General features: G+C 34.7%; 1 protein-coding gene across 2 annotated transcripts in view; it reads left to right on the forward strand.

The window, feature by feature from the left end:
• Diaph3 (diaphanous related formin 3) overlaps positions 1-17,295 on the forward strand; it is a 462,609-nt gene that overhangs the window by 234,647 nt on the left and 210,667 nt on the right. For both annotated transcript variants that reach the window (XM_063232700.1, XM_063232701.1), the window contains one exon: positions 3,297-3,536. In XM_063232700.1, coding sequence (XP_063088770.1) covers positions 3,297-3,536 — 240 coding nt within the window. The remainder of the gene's footprint in view (positions 1-3,296; positions 3,537-17,295) is intronic.

Genomic DNA, 17,295 nt, shown 5'->3' on the forward strand with positions numbered 1-17,295 from the left:
AATAATAAACTTAAAGGGTACCTCTGTGAAAATGAAATTCTAATTTCTTATAACATTCTAATTGTTAATTAGCTTACAGTTTGCTTGCAATGTTTGGTTTGCTGAAGCCTTTCTTCCTTTTTTCTTTCTTTTTTCTTTCTTCTTTTCTGTCTCTCTCCTTCCCCTCTCCCTTCCTCCCTCTCTCTTCTCTTCCCTCTTCCTGTCTCTCTCTTTCTCTCTCCTGCCACCCTTTCCTGTTGTGGATCACAGTGTCGTTTGAGAGGCTCAGTTCTGTACTTCTGCATTCAATTTGGTCGTTGGCAGCCAAGTCAGGGTTCTAGCTTTCTTAGCACGAGAATAAAATATGTATTCCCAGTTTTCATTGAATATGGCAAGTTATGAGCATGGGGAAACACTGTTCAATTTGTTTAACCTCATACATCACCTTTTTACTTTTTCTGTTTCATTCCATTTGAAGAAACAAACTTTGAATTAAATAGTGGGATAAATCATCCTAGTTTTATCATAGACCCCTAATGATGGGATATTAGTTTTAATTGGATTGTTCCCCCCTTTAATAATAGAACCGTTGTATCATTAAGCAGCGAACTGAGGACTGGAATAAAGCTCCAGGTGATCTCCCAAATTCTATTCCAGGTCGGCAGTTTGACTTATTAAAATCCATTTATTCATAACAAAGTATTAATTTATCCAAACTTGGAAGAAAGAACCATATGAAAAGGAAAACTAATTAAAAAAATCAGCATTGTTGAAAACTTGGTGTTTAGGTTATTTTTCCTGACTTTGCTTTGTCAGGCTTTTTCGTGAACTTATAACAGTTTGTTCTACATTATATCATAGACTTTTCAAGGTACCTGTCCCTAATGCCAGATAGACTCATTACTCATACAAATCTGGGTTATAGTTTTATAGGAAAATTAATTACTGTGTGCTGGCTACATATGGCTAGTTTGTCAGCAGGAAAGCGTTAACATATTTTAAGGTGCTTTAATATAGGTATTTAAGCAGTCTTTTTTTCATACTCTTTTTCCTGCATGAAATGGTACATTAATGTGTGTTAGAGTATAAATGTATTTTGTTAATACTAATGTTTTGTGTGCGTCTCTAGAGAATTCCTCCTCATGTTTATTACAAAGTGCCGAACACCTGGCTTTCAGTTAGCGGTAAGGGCACTGACTGAAAGCACATGCCATGGGTCCTTTGTGCACTTTTAGGGAACTTGACAGGGCACTGGGGGTTGAACTTAGAGCTTTGTGCTTGCAGACAAGTGATTTGCCACTGAGTACATCTTCGGCATGTTTTGCTTTCTTTTCAACTAAAGTCTTGCTGGCTTGCTCAGGTTGGCCTTGAGCTTACGATGCTCCTGCCTCAGCCTGCTGAGTAGCTTGGATTATAGGTGTGTACCATCATGCCCAGCTACCATGCGCTCTTCTAATGGCTATCATTACACATTCTATAGGTGAATGCTCTTTTTTATATTTCACTATTCTAAAGGCCATATTAAGTCTAAAAGAGTCTTATTCATATTGCCAATGTACTATGGCTATCTACCCTTTGCAATTTTAAAGGCTTAAATTCCATGGGCTTTAATCCATTTGGTGACATGTAGTGGATTTTATGACAAATCAAATGATGATATGCAAAATAGTTGCTGTATAGATATATTTTTTGTACTAGAGTTATAATATTTAAAAAGAATGACTCATGCCTAGTAAGAATTGATACTCTAATCAGGCCATCCTTTATCTTTGTTCAACTTTATATTGCTTCAAGTTTAGAAAACAATTATTCAAAAATATATCTATTGTATTTACAGTCTGTTCTACTGTCTAGGAAAACTATTTTTCCTAAGCAGGGAAATGTGAAGACATTTTTTGAAGTCAAATAATTTGAGGGTAGTAAGGATGTTGTTGTGGACTTATTATTAACTACTTTAGCAGAGTCTTAGATTTTTTTTTTCTTGTATATACATAAATACATAACATAAATACTTGGCTGGATTGAATGTTAGGTATATGTTACATATTTATATTGCCAATGAAATGTTTCAGTCATGATAAGGATCGTGTCCATCTAATGTATTCTTGTGTATCTTCTCAGTTAATTCCTTAATGCTCAGTTTTTGTAAGATGAATAGGCTGGGTTATGTTGTTATTAAGGCTATGTCTATGTTATATTGTTGTCTAATAAGCTTCTGTATAATATACTCTTAAGTAGTCATTACTGTATTAGTACAAAAAACTGCCTTTTGACCAATCATGATTTTCATTATATTTGACAGCCTGTGAGCTACAGATAACATTAGCTTTTAGGATTGATGGCAAAGATGACTAATCTCAATTTTTAACTCTATTGTATTGTCATTTTTTGTCTGATTTTTCCTCAAACTGCTTTTGATTTTATAGTAGTTGAACTTTACGAATTTTGCTATCCCTTTCTCATCAGTCTGATTTAAGACTCAAATTCTGAAGGCATTTAGTCAAGGAATTTCTATCTAACGTAAAGACAGTGTGACTCAAACCTGTAGCAAGTGATTATTCTCCTTCCATGTAGATGGAACAGACAGAGTATTCTTAAAGATAGGTGAGAATATTTGTTCTTTTTGACTCCTTTGGCCCTTAATTCTCACCAGAGAAACCTGGTCTCCCAAACAGGGCTAGCTTTGCACATGAAAGACCTGTGGCTTCATCCCACTGCTGTCTCCCTGACTCCCGTGTTCCCCAACTCTGATTCTGCTGATTTAGTAGGTGTCAGGAGTCATTCTGCTTTCTGTGTTTCTGAAGAAAGTCAATTTAGTACAAATTGGGACCTATTTACTCTCCCTCTAGCACACACTGTTAGTCAGCAGGGCTTCTGAGGACAGCAATTGCTATTTGAAGAAAACAAACCCTCTAGACCTTTCTGAACATGTTTTAAACATGACCTGGTGTATTTCAGTGTTGAACAGGATTATTTAGAGTAATGATATGAATGCTTTCTAATTTGGTGCCTATATATCATAGTTTTTAAAATTCAGGGTTTTTTTTTTAAAGGGTGGTTTTATTACTTAAACTTTATTGTTTCATTAAAGCTTTCTTTTTATTGCATGCCTAAATTGTTAATTTTGTTTTTGAGGGATGACTGGATTTCTTACAAAAACAAGCAGGGATTTTCTCTCTTCCTGCCATCAGTTTCAGGGGACATATTGCTTCTTCGGTACTGTCATACCAATAAATCATCCCAGATTACTCGCAGTCATACAGTACTAAAGTATACCATGCATTTTAAAGGAAATCTGCTATTTTCTTTTCAATCAGATGAGCAATGTGAAGAGACTCCGACCACGGCTCAGTGCTATTCTCTTTAAGCTTCAGTTCGAAGAGCAGGTGAACAACATCAAACCTGACATCATGGCTGTCAGTACTGCCTGCGAAGAGATAAAGAAGAGCAAAAGCTTTAGCAAGTTGCTGGAACTTGTATTGCTAATGGGAAACTACATGAATGCTGGCTCCCGGAATGCTCAAACCTTCGGATTTAACCTTAGCTCTCTCTGTAAAGTGAGTTTGGTTTTGTTTTTTTAAGACACGTATTTGCCTGAACACTTAGTCTTAAATGTCAGCCCTGATTACATTATTTGAATATTTTTATTTTGATATGTTCATTATCAAGAACTTGAACTGAACCGTGAACTCCAACCCAGACTGAACTGAGCTAATTTACTCAACCTCTGAACTAAATCCAAATATTAATTTTCTCAGATCTGAAAATCCAATAGAAGGATTTTATTTAATAACAAAATTATATTGTAAACGTATGCTTTCTCAGAGCAACAAAATGGAACACTAAAATATTATTTAAACACAGTATTTATTCAGTTCAGACACCTGCATAGGATGGTATATATTGAGTATTATTTAAGGATCACTTAAATTTTTACATTTAACTATATAAATATGTATGTTTTTTATAAGCAGATCAAGAGAAAAACAAGATTGCTTTGTGTAAAAGCAAAATAATTAGGAATAAACATACCTCAGATGTCACTGATGATTTTAAAGTGTTTTTATATGACTATAATTTTAGATGATAAAACATTTAATAAGTTTGGAGAATTTTTTTGTTTGTATGTTCTTCCATTGGTTAAATTTTCTTACAGCAAATATATTCAGTGTTTCATAGAACAGCTTTTTCCTAAGGAGTGGACCATAGTAATAGTGCTTTATTGATCTGCTTACAACAAATTCTTCTCAGTTACACATCACAAGAAAAGCTTTCTCTTGTTCTTGACCTCGTAACATCTATACTCACTGATTAAGGAATTTGATTATTGCTATTGCCAGTTCGGTAGGGAGGGTGAGAAAAAAAGCTCAGTGTCAGCCTTGGGTTTACTGAATAGTTATTCTTTTGGTGACTGCATGCATTTTTTCACTCAGTTTCCCTGACCTAAGTCTTCCATTTGTATTAGACTTTGTGTGCTTTCCCCTCCCCCATCGCTGTTTTGTGTTTCTTTTCTTTGTTTGCATAGATTTAGGTATTTGATTAAGATGTCTGTTATGGCTAACACAATTCCTAAAACATCTTGCATATTCTGCACATTCACTGAGTTCTTACTCAGGGTGAAATCCTGTGCCAGATGCTTTATCAGATCATCTCTTTAATGTAGATGATTAATTTTTACCTGGCATACATGGATCTCATTTTTTACACATAAACCATTAATTATGATTAAATGTTTTAATGAAGCTATACAAATATTAGCTTCGTTTGTAGCCAAGTGAGGCTGGAGGGCTAGCCAGCTGCTAGAGGGCAGTGAAATACTCAGAGAAGAGTAGAAATTTGAGCTGAATCTTGAAGGATGGGCACATGTTCCATGAAGGAAAAGGTACTCTCAACAGGAGAAATTAGTTTTCATAAAGACTGACTCAAAAGGCATGAGTTAGTACCCTAAGTTGTCTAGTACCATTGGAAATTACACTAGACAGCTGTCAGGGAAAATAGCACTTAGTTTATTGTTTTAGATGGTGAAGAGTTTTGAGGCTAATGATGAAGACATGTTTAATACAGACATGTTCTGTAAGGCAAGTTATGTGATCCCATATTTTGTAGGAGGATAATCCTATCAGCAGTACAAAGTGTAAGCTCTCCAGCCAGTACTGTTGTTAATAACCTTTGTTTAAATTGATACTCATTAAAAATTAAAGAAAACTTTAAAAATTTAGGTCTAAAGTCACACTTGCCATATGCTAAGGCCTCAGTGTGTACATGTTGATAGCATAGGCAGAACCCAGTTCAATCATTATAGAAAGTTCCATTCTCAGGACTAAGTTAGAGGAATATAGGGGATGATTGTCAGTGGCTGACTAACATGTAGTATGTGACAAGGGAAATCAACTAAGAAGATAAGGAAGGGGAAGAGATCAAAGATAATTCCTTAGTTTCTAGCTTAACCAACTGGTAGGGGTACTGCTGCTGACATGTTTGGTGTGATTGTTCAAAAGGGAATGAATTCTGGGTGTCATTATTTTTCTCCTCTTGCTTATCGCAGCATCTTACAGGATGTGAGGTCAAAGCTGCTATATTTAATTACTTATCAAGCACTCAAATATTTCCTATATAACAGTCACTGTACTTTGAGATGAAGGCCTTCCAAGATAAAGCAGTGGTAAACGTGTTTGTGGTAAAGTAATTGAAGGGAAAGGGTAAAGTTAAGAGCATCGAGGGCATTGTCAAGGCATGGCACTTATGAGAGGCTAAGGACGACAGAGGTATGTAAGACTGCCGAATTCAGGATTCCCTGGGAAGAAAGCAGGGAAATCAAAGCAAAAGAGGAGTTGTAAGGCTGGGGAGATGATTCCAGGGCAGACTGTTTCCTAGTTCAAAATGTCAGTTCCATTTTAGACTTTGCATCTCAAAAATATAGTTGACTCACAAAATCTTGGCTGCATGCCCTCTTCTGTGCTTTCTCTACAGAGCTGTAGACTAGGGCTGATTAATGAGGTGAAATCCCCTAATGCAGTGCTCAATACATAGTAAATACTCAATAAGGAGCTATCAAATGAACGAAACTTGTTTCAGTAAACACAATGTGGTGCCTCATATTTATTTTGTAGTTGAAAATGGATATCTTCTTGATGAGGTACAATAACTGATGCATAGTAATTTTTTAGTCTTAGAAATGCAATTACTACAGTTAGTCTACAAACTAGTTTATCTGTCTCCAGATAATGGGTTGATTGTATTTTCATGCAACGATACTGGGTATTTTGATCACCTCTTTTAGGAGCCTTCTGTTGTACAAGAAATGAGATAAATATTACAACTTCGTATTTGTATTAGCCTACATATCAAGTTGAAAGCATATATTGAACAAGACGATATCTCATCATGTTTGTTATCAGAAGTGGCAGCTTGATCTTTGACAATCATGATTGAATTTTTCACACTGAATATAAATCATTTAATTTGTTGATAAGCCCCCATACAAGGAATTCTGTTTTTATTTGACAGTAGAAAGTCAGAAAAATAGTTTAATCTGTTGAAACATGTTGAACAAGTTATATGGCATTGAGCATTTGTATCTAAAATCCTTGTTTTTAAATAATCTTTAAAAATAATCTTTAAAACTAAAGCCCACATTTGAAAAAAACATATATAATTAACATTGCAAGTGTCACATTGCAATAAGTACATGAATTTTGAATCCCATATACATAGTTTAGTTTGAGAAGCTACATTGTATCTGTATGCATTTGTAATCAATTAACTCTGGTATCTCTGGAGAGAAAATGCTTACTTTTTTATAGTCCAAAGATGTGATGTAGAATGTGATAAATATAAAAGTAAATTATGATATAAGGTTAACATACAGTAGAATATTTTAATGAGATGTGAATAAAAATTAAAATTGCTACATTGATGTGGGGCCTTCTTGTGGTAAAACTACAGTGAAAAAATTTGCAATAAGCTTTTCATGAGCTAAAGTAGTGTTTCCTCTGATTACCTAAAGCTGAATATTCAAGAAATTTTCTACACATATTTTTCTAAAGGAAAACTGGTGTTAAACAGTTTCTTAAAGGCAACAATTGAAGAATCCGTTTCATATGGATATTTATTTTAGAACCATTCTGTTCTTCCCTCTTGTTTGTACCGAATATGTATTCAAGACCTCTAAAAGGCATGCCTGGCTCACAGGAAACCCTCGGGGTATAAAGTACAGTGAGAATAATGTTGCTTTTAGTTTAGGTGAAAGGCTATAATTACCTGGTCTTCTGATGGCTTGACTTTTTAAAATGATGAGCCTTAGAATAGAATTGAAATACTGTTTAAAATCCCCCAAAGATGTTACTGGGCTGTAGATAAATACTGGACAAGAAGCATTTTGAGATGTCTGTATATAAGATCTCAAAATCTTTCAAAAATGATTTACTATTGACAAAATATTAGTCTATATCCATGAAATTGCAGTCAGCAGGTGATATTTTTTTGACCAGAATGCCTACTAGAGAAAATTTGTATCTCAAAGTGTTGTAGGGATGTCTTCAAAAGAAGCCACAGGTAGGTCTTGGGTTTTTATCAAGTAGACCAGCATTCTGGCTAAAGAATGAATTGACCCAGCCATCAAAGTTCAACACCCTATTAAAATATAGACTCTAATTTTGACTTGTAATTTAAGGACTGATGTTACAAATGTACATAGTGGCTATAATGCATTTACTAATGTTTGTTTACGTCTAATGTAATGGCTTTCTGAGGCTCAGGTCATCATGATCAGTACAGTAGCATGATGTAGCTCTTTGTTCTAAATATTACAGAATCTCACTTCCTGTAACAAGATAATGATACAAATTTTGAAACAACTTACCAACTGTTTTAAATAAATTTTATCAATTTTTAAGCCAACTTATTATTTGGGAAAATTGCAGGAATAGATAACTATTGATTCCACTGTAGATTTTTTCCACATTATCTTTTTGTTGGGAGGCTTTCCATTCTCTATGGCAGTGGAACACTAATGAGTTCACTTCAAAGTTGAAGTCATCAAAAGATATGTAATATGGTACATAGAGGTTGTTGGGAGGCAGGTGTGAAGAAGGTGATAGGTGACAGGAAAGATTTATGCTTAGGCATAAATTTAGAGAATTTAGATTCTCTTTTGTGTATGGGATTTTCTGGGTATTTCTTTTATAAGCAAGGGCTATGCAAAAGTAAAGTAATCTTACCAGAGCTCTGATGAAAATGATTTAAAATGAGAATGCTGAATTTCTATTTTCTTTAATGTGTCTACCAACCATAGTATGTGAATGACCAAATTTTACAGCTTGTTTTTATATTACCTAATGTGCAAACTGGAGTATCTTTTTAAAAGTACCTTACCTCCCTTGTCAGTTCATTTAATTCAGGATCTTAATAACATTTTAAAAAGTGCTCTCCCAGGTGATTTTAATATTCAACCTACTCTGAGATGCATTTTCTGTCTTCTACTTACATATCCCCACATGAAAAATGTCTGACTGATGGTTTGCAACCAACTAACAAACAAACATAAAGAAATGAACACTAACCAACACCACAACACAAACAAAAAAGAAACAACTTAAGGGTGAACTGTGAAAACATTTCCAAAAAAAATGACTGCTTCTCTTACTTGCCAAGCTGAGCACTATTCTGAAGATGAAGATTTTGAAGAGCTGTATGAATTTCAGATATAGTGGAACTGAAATAAATCGGTGTGTCAGTTCATTTCACAAGTTCCTACTTTCACAGGTAGTGTTTCAGTGACTATAGCACATGACAAAATGCCTCTTCCAATCACAGGCAGTTTGTAATTTTGGATACCTCTCAGTCCGCAGGTTATCATAGTTATTGTGTAAAGTCTTAATCTTTGTGTATGACTTTTTTTTGTACGCCATGAAGTCATATTTTAAGAAAGATCTTTGCCAAAAAAAAAAAAAATATGCGTTGTTCCATCTGCATTCATTGTATGTTTTAGAGGCATTTTCATTTTTTATCAGATTGGCAAAACTGTCCTAGTACATTTTGGCATCATTTTAAAAGTAAAGCAGTTATGGGCCAAAGACTTGCAAATAACAAATGCCATTCTTATTTTACATACAGCCAATTAAATCACAGGAATGCTGATTTTTCAAAGCAATGTGAAACTATTTAAGATGCTTAACCCCCTTTGACTCTTTCATTAACACATTTAATCTGTGGCATTTGTCAAGAAATATTTAATTGGATTTACTAAGTAGTATGTTTGATAAATTCTTTTCCCCTTACCTTTTTTATTTTTTTCAGTTGCTGTATGCATTGCAAATTGGAATTACTCCTTTAATGGAATATAAAAGTGTGACTTCAGTCAGGCAGAACCAGCAGGGTGCTTGTGTGCTGTCATGTTGCTCCTTTCTTAACAAGCACTGCTGCTCCTTCAAACTCTGTTCCCCAAACCCTCAGCCCCCTGTCGTAGAGGACTGCTACTCATTAGGGGAGTGCCCGAGATTATCTCACCTGCTATCTCTGGTTTAGTCTCTTTAAACATTGGACAAATGAAAACTCAAAAACTCCATTTTTGATAGCCCTGGGAAGCATGTTATTTGCTTTTTCATCAAAACTTCATTATTCTTCGTATTTGAGATCAGATCTAAAACATTCAGCATGTTAATCTGCATTGTTGTATTTAGTGATATTTATGAACAGTTGTTCTTGGGGGGCAGGAAGACAGGATGATGATGACCCGTGTGTGGAGGTGACTTTAGATTTGCTTCCACTACTGGGAGGCACGTAATAAACCCTTCCCAAGCACAAATTCACAGAAAACACGTGAAATACATCTAGTATGGGTTTTGTTAAGTTCTTTAAATGTAAAAATTCAGAGGTTCCTCCATCTATTTCTATTTAAAAAACAGGTAAACATTTTCAATTAATGAGTGATATATATCTATTAATCATCATAATGAAAATACAACAGCGAAATTTCTTGAATGCATGCAAACAGTGCTTCAGGGAAATGTATAACATTGAATGTATATTTTGAATAAAAAGAAAGAGTTAAAATCAGTAATTTAATCTTCCACTTCAGGAAATTAAAAAAAAACAAATGAAATCTGTAATAAAAACAGCAAAGAAGTAATGTATATTACAGTAGATTATAGTGAAGTAGAAAACAAGAAATTAAAAGAGAAAATTAACAAAATGCTAATTTTATGCACTAGAAAGCTCAATAGCATTGATAACCTCTAATCAAGCTAATCAAGGAAAAGAACAAGAGAGAGAGAAAGAAAAGGTACAATTTATCCATATCAGAAAAGAAAGAGGGTATCATTAGTGATCCCACAAACATTAAAAAGAGCAATAAAGGAGTATTGTGAACAACCTAATGCCCACAAATTTGATAATATGGGTGGAATGGATCGATTTCCTAGAAGTGTCATAAAACTTATACAGGAAGAGATGGGCTTATCCAAACAGTCCAGTGTTATAGTAAAGTAATACCTCGGTTCACAAATGTGCCTGTTCTTGGACAAGTCAGTTTGCAGATGGATACATATGGCAAAATTTTGCTTCAATTCACGAACTCTGCGTCTGGTGAACAAACATCACCCCATCATCCCAGCATGAACATAGACATGGCCATTGACCTCAGAATCATGGAATTAATTTAAACTTGTGAACTGTGGTACCACTGTAATTTAATCAATGATTATCCTTCTAAAGCATGAACAAGATTCAAATGGTTTTATTGGCTAACTCTACCAAACATTTTAGCAGAAATTAATAGTATCTCTCTACATTCTACTCTAGTAAATAGAAGCAGTGAGAACACTTTGATTTTATAAGGATAGTCTGGGTCAATATTGTAGTCAGGCGTTGTACACAGAGAACAATTAGGATTGGGACATGGAGTTTATAATATTCTTATAATGGTCACCGGAAGTTAACACAGGAAAATGCAGGAAATCTATCTGCAACACCAAAGACATAGATTATTTAGTCAAGCAATGTCCCACATGAGTCCAGATAAAATATCCAGAGCTCAGGACAATGCCTCTACGAGTCCAACTGGAGGTCCAGAGCCCACAAGAAGGAGTGATGCCAGTCTCTTTTACGGGTCCGTGCTGGGAAGACCCAAGGATCAGTGGTGGAAGCCAGAAAGTCTATGCCAGCAGGATGAAGGAGCTGTGCTGGTGGGATGAGGGTTCTACACTGGAGCCAAGAAGTCACACAACAAAGACCAGGGCTATCCTGAAAGGCACCACAGCCGTCCTCAGCGACACGGAGGCCCCGAGCTCCTCCTCCTCCAACAAGCACAGTCGGGTACGTGCCAGGAAGCAGCGTGACAAGTTCATTCTGGAGACCAAGCAGCACGTGTCTTCCCCTCCAGAGCCAGGAAGCAATGCTCGATATGAGGACCCAAGCTTCTCCAGGAGAACCAACAGCTCAGATAGCAACTTGTAGAAGAGTCCACAATGCTACAACACCTCAACCCTCCCTTCTTCTCCATTTATTTATCCTGGCAACTTTCCTTAGGTGGAGCATCTTTGCTCATTGCAATGCTGATGTAATCCAGCTGGCTTTAAGTTGACCACCAGTTCTTAATCCATAACAGTCAAAATTTGGAAGTCAAAGTAATGCGTCACACCAACAGATTAAAGAAAAAAATTGTACTGATATAAACAGAAATGGTGAAATCACTCAATCATAATAAAAATTCTCAGCAAACTAGGAACAGGGGGTGAACATCTTCAGTTTGCTAAAGTACATGTATTGAAGTCCTACAGGTAGCTTCATACTTAATGGTTAGGATCTAGAAGTTTTTATCATAATATCAGGGGCAAGGCAAGGATGTCTCCTCTTACCCCTGGTATTCAGTACCATACTGAAAGTCTCAGCTAACAAGACAAGAAAAGGAAACAAAAGGTGTTGAGATGGGAAGGAAAACCAAACACTGGAGGTGACATTGTAACCATCTCCCTCCTGTGCTGTGATTTATTTCCTTGTTTTGGAAGCAGACAAATGGCGTGCAGCAAGCATGGGGAATGATGAAGTATATGTTTAGCAGGAAGAATAAAAAGACGAGCTCCACACTTGTCAGGGGGGGAATCAGTAAGGCCGACCCAGTAGATGTGTAAGTGCACTGGCTTTTTATACAGCTTATGGCATAGGTGAATGTGACCAAAAGCAGAGATGCTCCTGGGTGCCAGTGGGCCTTTGATGTTCAAAAAGCAAGGTATTTTTGTTTTCATTTTACTTCTAGGGCTTCTCTCCTTTGTTTAGGGACATGTTTTTTTCCCCCTTGTGTTCCATTAGGCTCTTATAGTCCGTTTCCTTAGGTTAATCATTCAGGCCTTCTGGTATGTTAACTCAAGCCCAAGCTTTTAGTTTACTTTCTGTTAACTGTTCAGGACCTCTGCACTGTCCTCCTAACTTTTTATGTCTTCTGGTTTCAACATGTCTATTCGCAGACCTCCATCAAAACTGGCAAAAAACTAAACATCCTGGAACTTAGCCAGCAGTTATATTAAAGTTTCAAGATATGACTTTAAGGAGTTAAGTGATTTACTATATACTAGCAATGAACAATTGAAATTTGAGATTAAAAATATAATAGTAACATGAGTTCCTTGCCACCAAAAGTATATATTGTAATCTAATAGAAAACATGAGATATAGATTAAGAAAATGATGAAACTTTGATGAAAAAAAGCAAAGAGCTAATGAAAAATATTCAGTGTTTTTACCCAAGTCTTAATATTTTGAAGGTGTCACTTGCCAACTTGAACTGAAGATTCAATACCACTTCACAGCCAAGAGTCCTAGTAAGTTACTATATATGCAATCCCAAAGTGATTTGGGAGTTTATGTGGAGCAAATGACTTTGAACGATTAATCCAATAGTGAACAAAAAATTGAGTTGGATATCAGGCACCAATGGACTTTAAGATGCAGCATGAATCACAGTAATCAAACCATAGTATTGGAAAAGAAAAACATATTCATCAGTGGAGCCATCAAATATACCCATGTAAATATGATTAACCGATGCTTGAGAAAAAATAAAGGCAATTCAGTATAGAAAATAGTGTTTTACAGAAAAGGTACTGGAACACCTGAGCATTTACATGAGATTGATTAGAAAAGGAATGTAGACAAAGACATCATGTTCCTGACAAAAAGTGACTGAAGATGTACTATAAACCACTAGCGGTGAACGTTTGAGAGCTTTTAGTGATAACAACTCCTGGTACCCATGTGCCATAGGTTTGCCTCCTTCATAGGGCAAAATGTAAAACCATACAGCACCCTTGACCCTGGGTTTGAGAATAACTTTTTAAATACAACATTGAAAGCATAACATACGAAGGCAAAAATTGATAAGCTTGACTTTCTTAAAATTTGCTTATGACAAACACTTAAAAGAATGAAAACATAACATACTGGGAGAAAGTGTTTGCAAATATGTCTGCTAAATGAGCTTTTATCTAAAATACCTACACCTGTACAAAAGCTTTAAAATTCAGCAATATAAACAAACAGTTTAAAAAGGATCAAAATACATACATAGCCATCATACCAAAGAAGACTTACAGATGGCAAATAAGCATATGAAGAGATGCTTGAGGGGTTAAAATGTGCTATTTTCACATACAGACTAAAGTTAAAGACATTTGCCAAACAACAGGTGCAACGAGACCACTTTGACCCTGTGATGTTTATTAAAATCAGAAGATGAACTTCCCATGTGCAAAATGCCTTGTCTGTTTTAGCAAGATACAAAATCAAGGATAAGATAAACTTGAAAAACTCTGTACAGACTTTGTTTAAAAACATCTTATGTTTTAAGTCTCCCCATATAATTTTCTTGCTTTTTTATAACCTTTCTTTGTCCAAACCGCTATATAAGTAACTGATTTTAGCTCCTCTTCGAGTCTTCATTTATTTGAAGACTTCTGTGCCATGTGAAATCTGAACTTTTATTAGTCTGTCTTACTCCAGTTTAATTCTAGAACAGATTCATAACCAAAAACAATGAGTGTGGAATTTTTCTACTTCCACAAATCTGGCGCTATAAACCATTACTAAATAATAGAAGACACCACTATAGGATGTGTAACACTGTAGGATAGATACGATCACAATGCACTGTGAATATTTAAATTTTTAAAAAATACATTAAAATAAAAGATGATACCATTAATCCCCTTCACTTCACTCATCCCATCACGTTTGACATTTTCTGAAGCACTTTTGGAAATCCTTTTTCATGAGTATCTTTGATTGTTCTGTTGTTGCTCCCTCAAATGTCCTGAAATGATTTAAAATGCTCACTTTTATGGTCGTTTTAATTTTGCGGAAGAGCCTAAAGTCCCATGGTGCGGATCCAGCGAACACGATCGATAGAACACACCATAATGTGTTTATCTGACAGAAATTGTTGTGAATGTTTTGAGTTGATTGAGCATTGAGGCAGCCACCAAAAGATAAGTTGTGAAAGAGGACATTTAGAAGTGCTTCAAGAAGTGAAAGAACCATGGGATAAGTCTGTTTGAAGTAAGACAGGTTATTTTGAGGATTAATGGAGCTATAGTAATTTTAAAATTCATTTAAGCATTTGCTACAGATTTTAAAAAATCACAACTCATATACTTGTTGTAATGTCTAAAAACCAAAATACTGACAAGGTCAAGTGCTGATGGGGAGTTAATGCTCTGAGATCCTTATTCTTTGCTAGTGGGGTACCAAAAAGCGCACATGCAAATTTCACAAAGAACCCAGTAATTGGACTCTTAGGTATTTACCCAAATGAGTTGAAAATTCATGTCTATATAAAAACTTGTGTGTAAATGCTTATAACAGTTTAGTTCATAATTACCAAAACATGGTGGTAACCAAGCTATCTTCTAAGAGTAGGTAAATAAGCAAAATATGATATGTTTAAAGAATAAAAATGTTGTTGAATATTCAAAATAAATGCTCTCAGGGTTGGAGATTTAGCTCAGTGGCATAAGCACCTGCCTGTTAAGCTCAGGGTTGTGAGTTCAATCCCTGGTACCGCAAAAAAAAAAAAAAAAAAAAAAAAAAATCTCTTAAGCCAAAAGACATGTTGGAACCTCAAGTCCATACTTTTAAGTGAAATAACCTGGGAAGTCCAAATACTATATGATTCCAAATATATGACATTCTGTAAAAGCTGAATGTAGAGGGACTGTGGAAAGATCATTGGTTACTGGGTATTCTGGGAATAGAGAAGAAGCAAGTGATGAACAGTGTGACACAATTTTTTTAAAGTGGAAAAACTCTTCAATTATGCTGTAGTGACAGATACATCATCTCATTATCCCATCGAAACAGAATTGAGAATACAGTCAACTCTAATGTGAACTGTGGTCTTAGTTAACAATAGGGAATTAAAATTGGTACATCATTTACAGCAAGTGTACCACACCAATGCAAAACGTTCAAGTAATTTGTGGGTGTAGAGGGAAGGATGTATGACAGCTCTCTTTTCTGCTTTTTAAAGTTAAAACTGCTTTAAAATAGTTATAAAAACTATAAAGTTATAATTTAATATGCTTGATCCACTTAAACAAGCTTAATTGTTCACATTCTAAGCATGCAGTCCAATTTTTATGAAAAATGCTTAATGTCAGATTGAAATAGGTACGCTGAAATTTCACTGTAGTTATTACTTTTGGTTGGGCAATTTTGGACTCCACTGAGTTTTCTGAAACTATCCCAACCACGAATGCTTTTTATAATTTTTGACGTATATTACTAAAGTGTGTTCTAGAGGAATCTTCCCAGTTTGGATTTCCCTGCAGTAGCAACTGAAAACACATTTCTATGCAACACATGCTGTGATGAGGTGTTATTGATCAGAGTGCTTTCATTTGTTGGAGAATGATGACATAGATAGTGAAAATATCTTGAAACTTGAAATCTTTGGTCACTAAAGAACTTACCATTTTGCTTTTTATTTGTATTCTAATTGCATTTCTTCCTTTATGAATTGTTTATTACAGTTTTTTTCATATTTGTTATGAATGTGATCTTTCCTAGTCCCTAAATATTAAAAAGAAATTAATAGCCCTTTTAATAAATTATATTGTTATTGTAAATCTTGTATCAGAAGTTGTATAAATAGTAAAATATTAAATGTATAATAGATGATGTAAGAGACTTTTACTGAAATGCAAAAGTGCTTTTCCTATAAAAATTTATATGTTTACTAAATTTCAAGAGAAATATGTTAAAAATGTGACTTACAGAAACCATTCTCGTGGTAGAAATCATGCTCATGTAATTATAGATGTTTATATATATAAAGCATCATCTTGATCATTTAATATTTTGATTCTCATTTAAAAATAAAAATCAAATAGTTAATACAGTTTGTAAGATGAATGCCATAACTAGCTCATCTAACATTTCTATTATTTACTATGTAAAGTCTGTCTCATATCCATTGGTTTATATCTTTAATATTATTATGAAACTTTTATGATTGTTATTATTGGTACTGGCAGTGATATACACATCTTGTTATTTCATGATTTTTGTTGCTATTTTTTATCGGGGAGATATACAGTCTTTTTGAAACCTTGTTCAGCGTGGTTATTTTTTTACTACACACATGAACATACACATGCACACACTGAAACAAATGTGCCTGCATAAGCACATCAGAAAATGGTATCCATTTATTAATAGTGGTTCTTTTCACTGACTTTGTATAATCCCATTGACTCTGTAAACTTGTGCAAATCCATTGAAGGTTAAATTTTAAAGATCTCATCCTCTAACTGTATTGGTATAATATTTTTCAGCAGTAATGTATTAGAAATATATAATGAGTTGTTTAAATCGTGATTTAGGTGCCATTTTATTCATTTTGTTGGTAAAACTGTAGACTGTATGTCATGATCTTGAACCTTTCTGCTTCTATAGGCTTTCCAGGCTAGAATTAATAAGTGATAGTGCATTAGAACTTTAAATTTCACTAATGAGATTTTACTTCCTCACTATCATTTTTTCCACTATATTTCCCAGAATTTTATTTCTTTCAAGATATTAAAAGGTTAAACAAAATAGATACTTTGTAGTGAAACTATAATTTATGGCAATTAAATGGTTTGTCTTCACCCAGAACTAAATTCAAACCATGTTCTTCCTAGTAGTAGATTTGTGATCCTGGGTAAGCTACATGACCTCTAAATGTGTTTTCTTCTTTATATAATGAGTGTGTCTTGATTCCTTCTTCATAGGGATTTTGTGGGTTTTAAGTACTCACTGCAAAGTGTATTATTTGGCTAGACTGTA

Source organism: Cavia porcellus, unplaced genomic scaffold, assembly GCF_034190915.1.
Source record: "Cavia porcellus strain 051 isolate PalLab524CR breed Dunkin Hartley unplaced genomic scaffold, mCavPor4.1 scaffold_21, whole genome shotgun sequence".
NCBI lineage: Eukaryota > Metazoa > Chordata > Mammalia > Rodentia > Caviidae > Cavia > Cavia porcellus.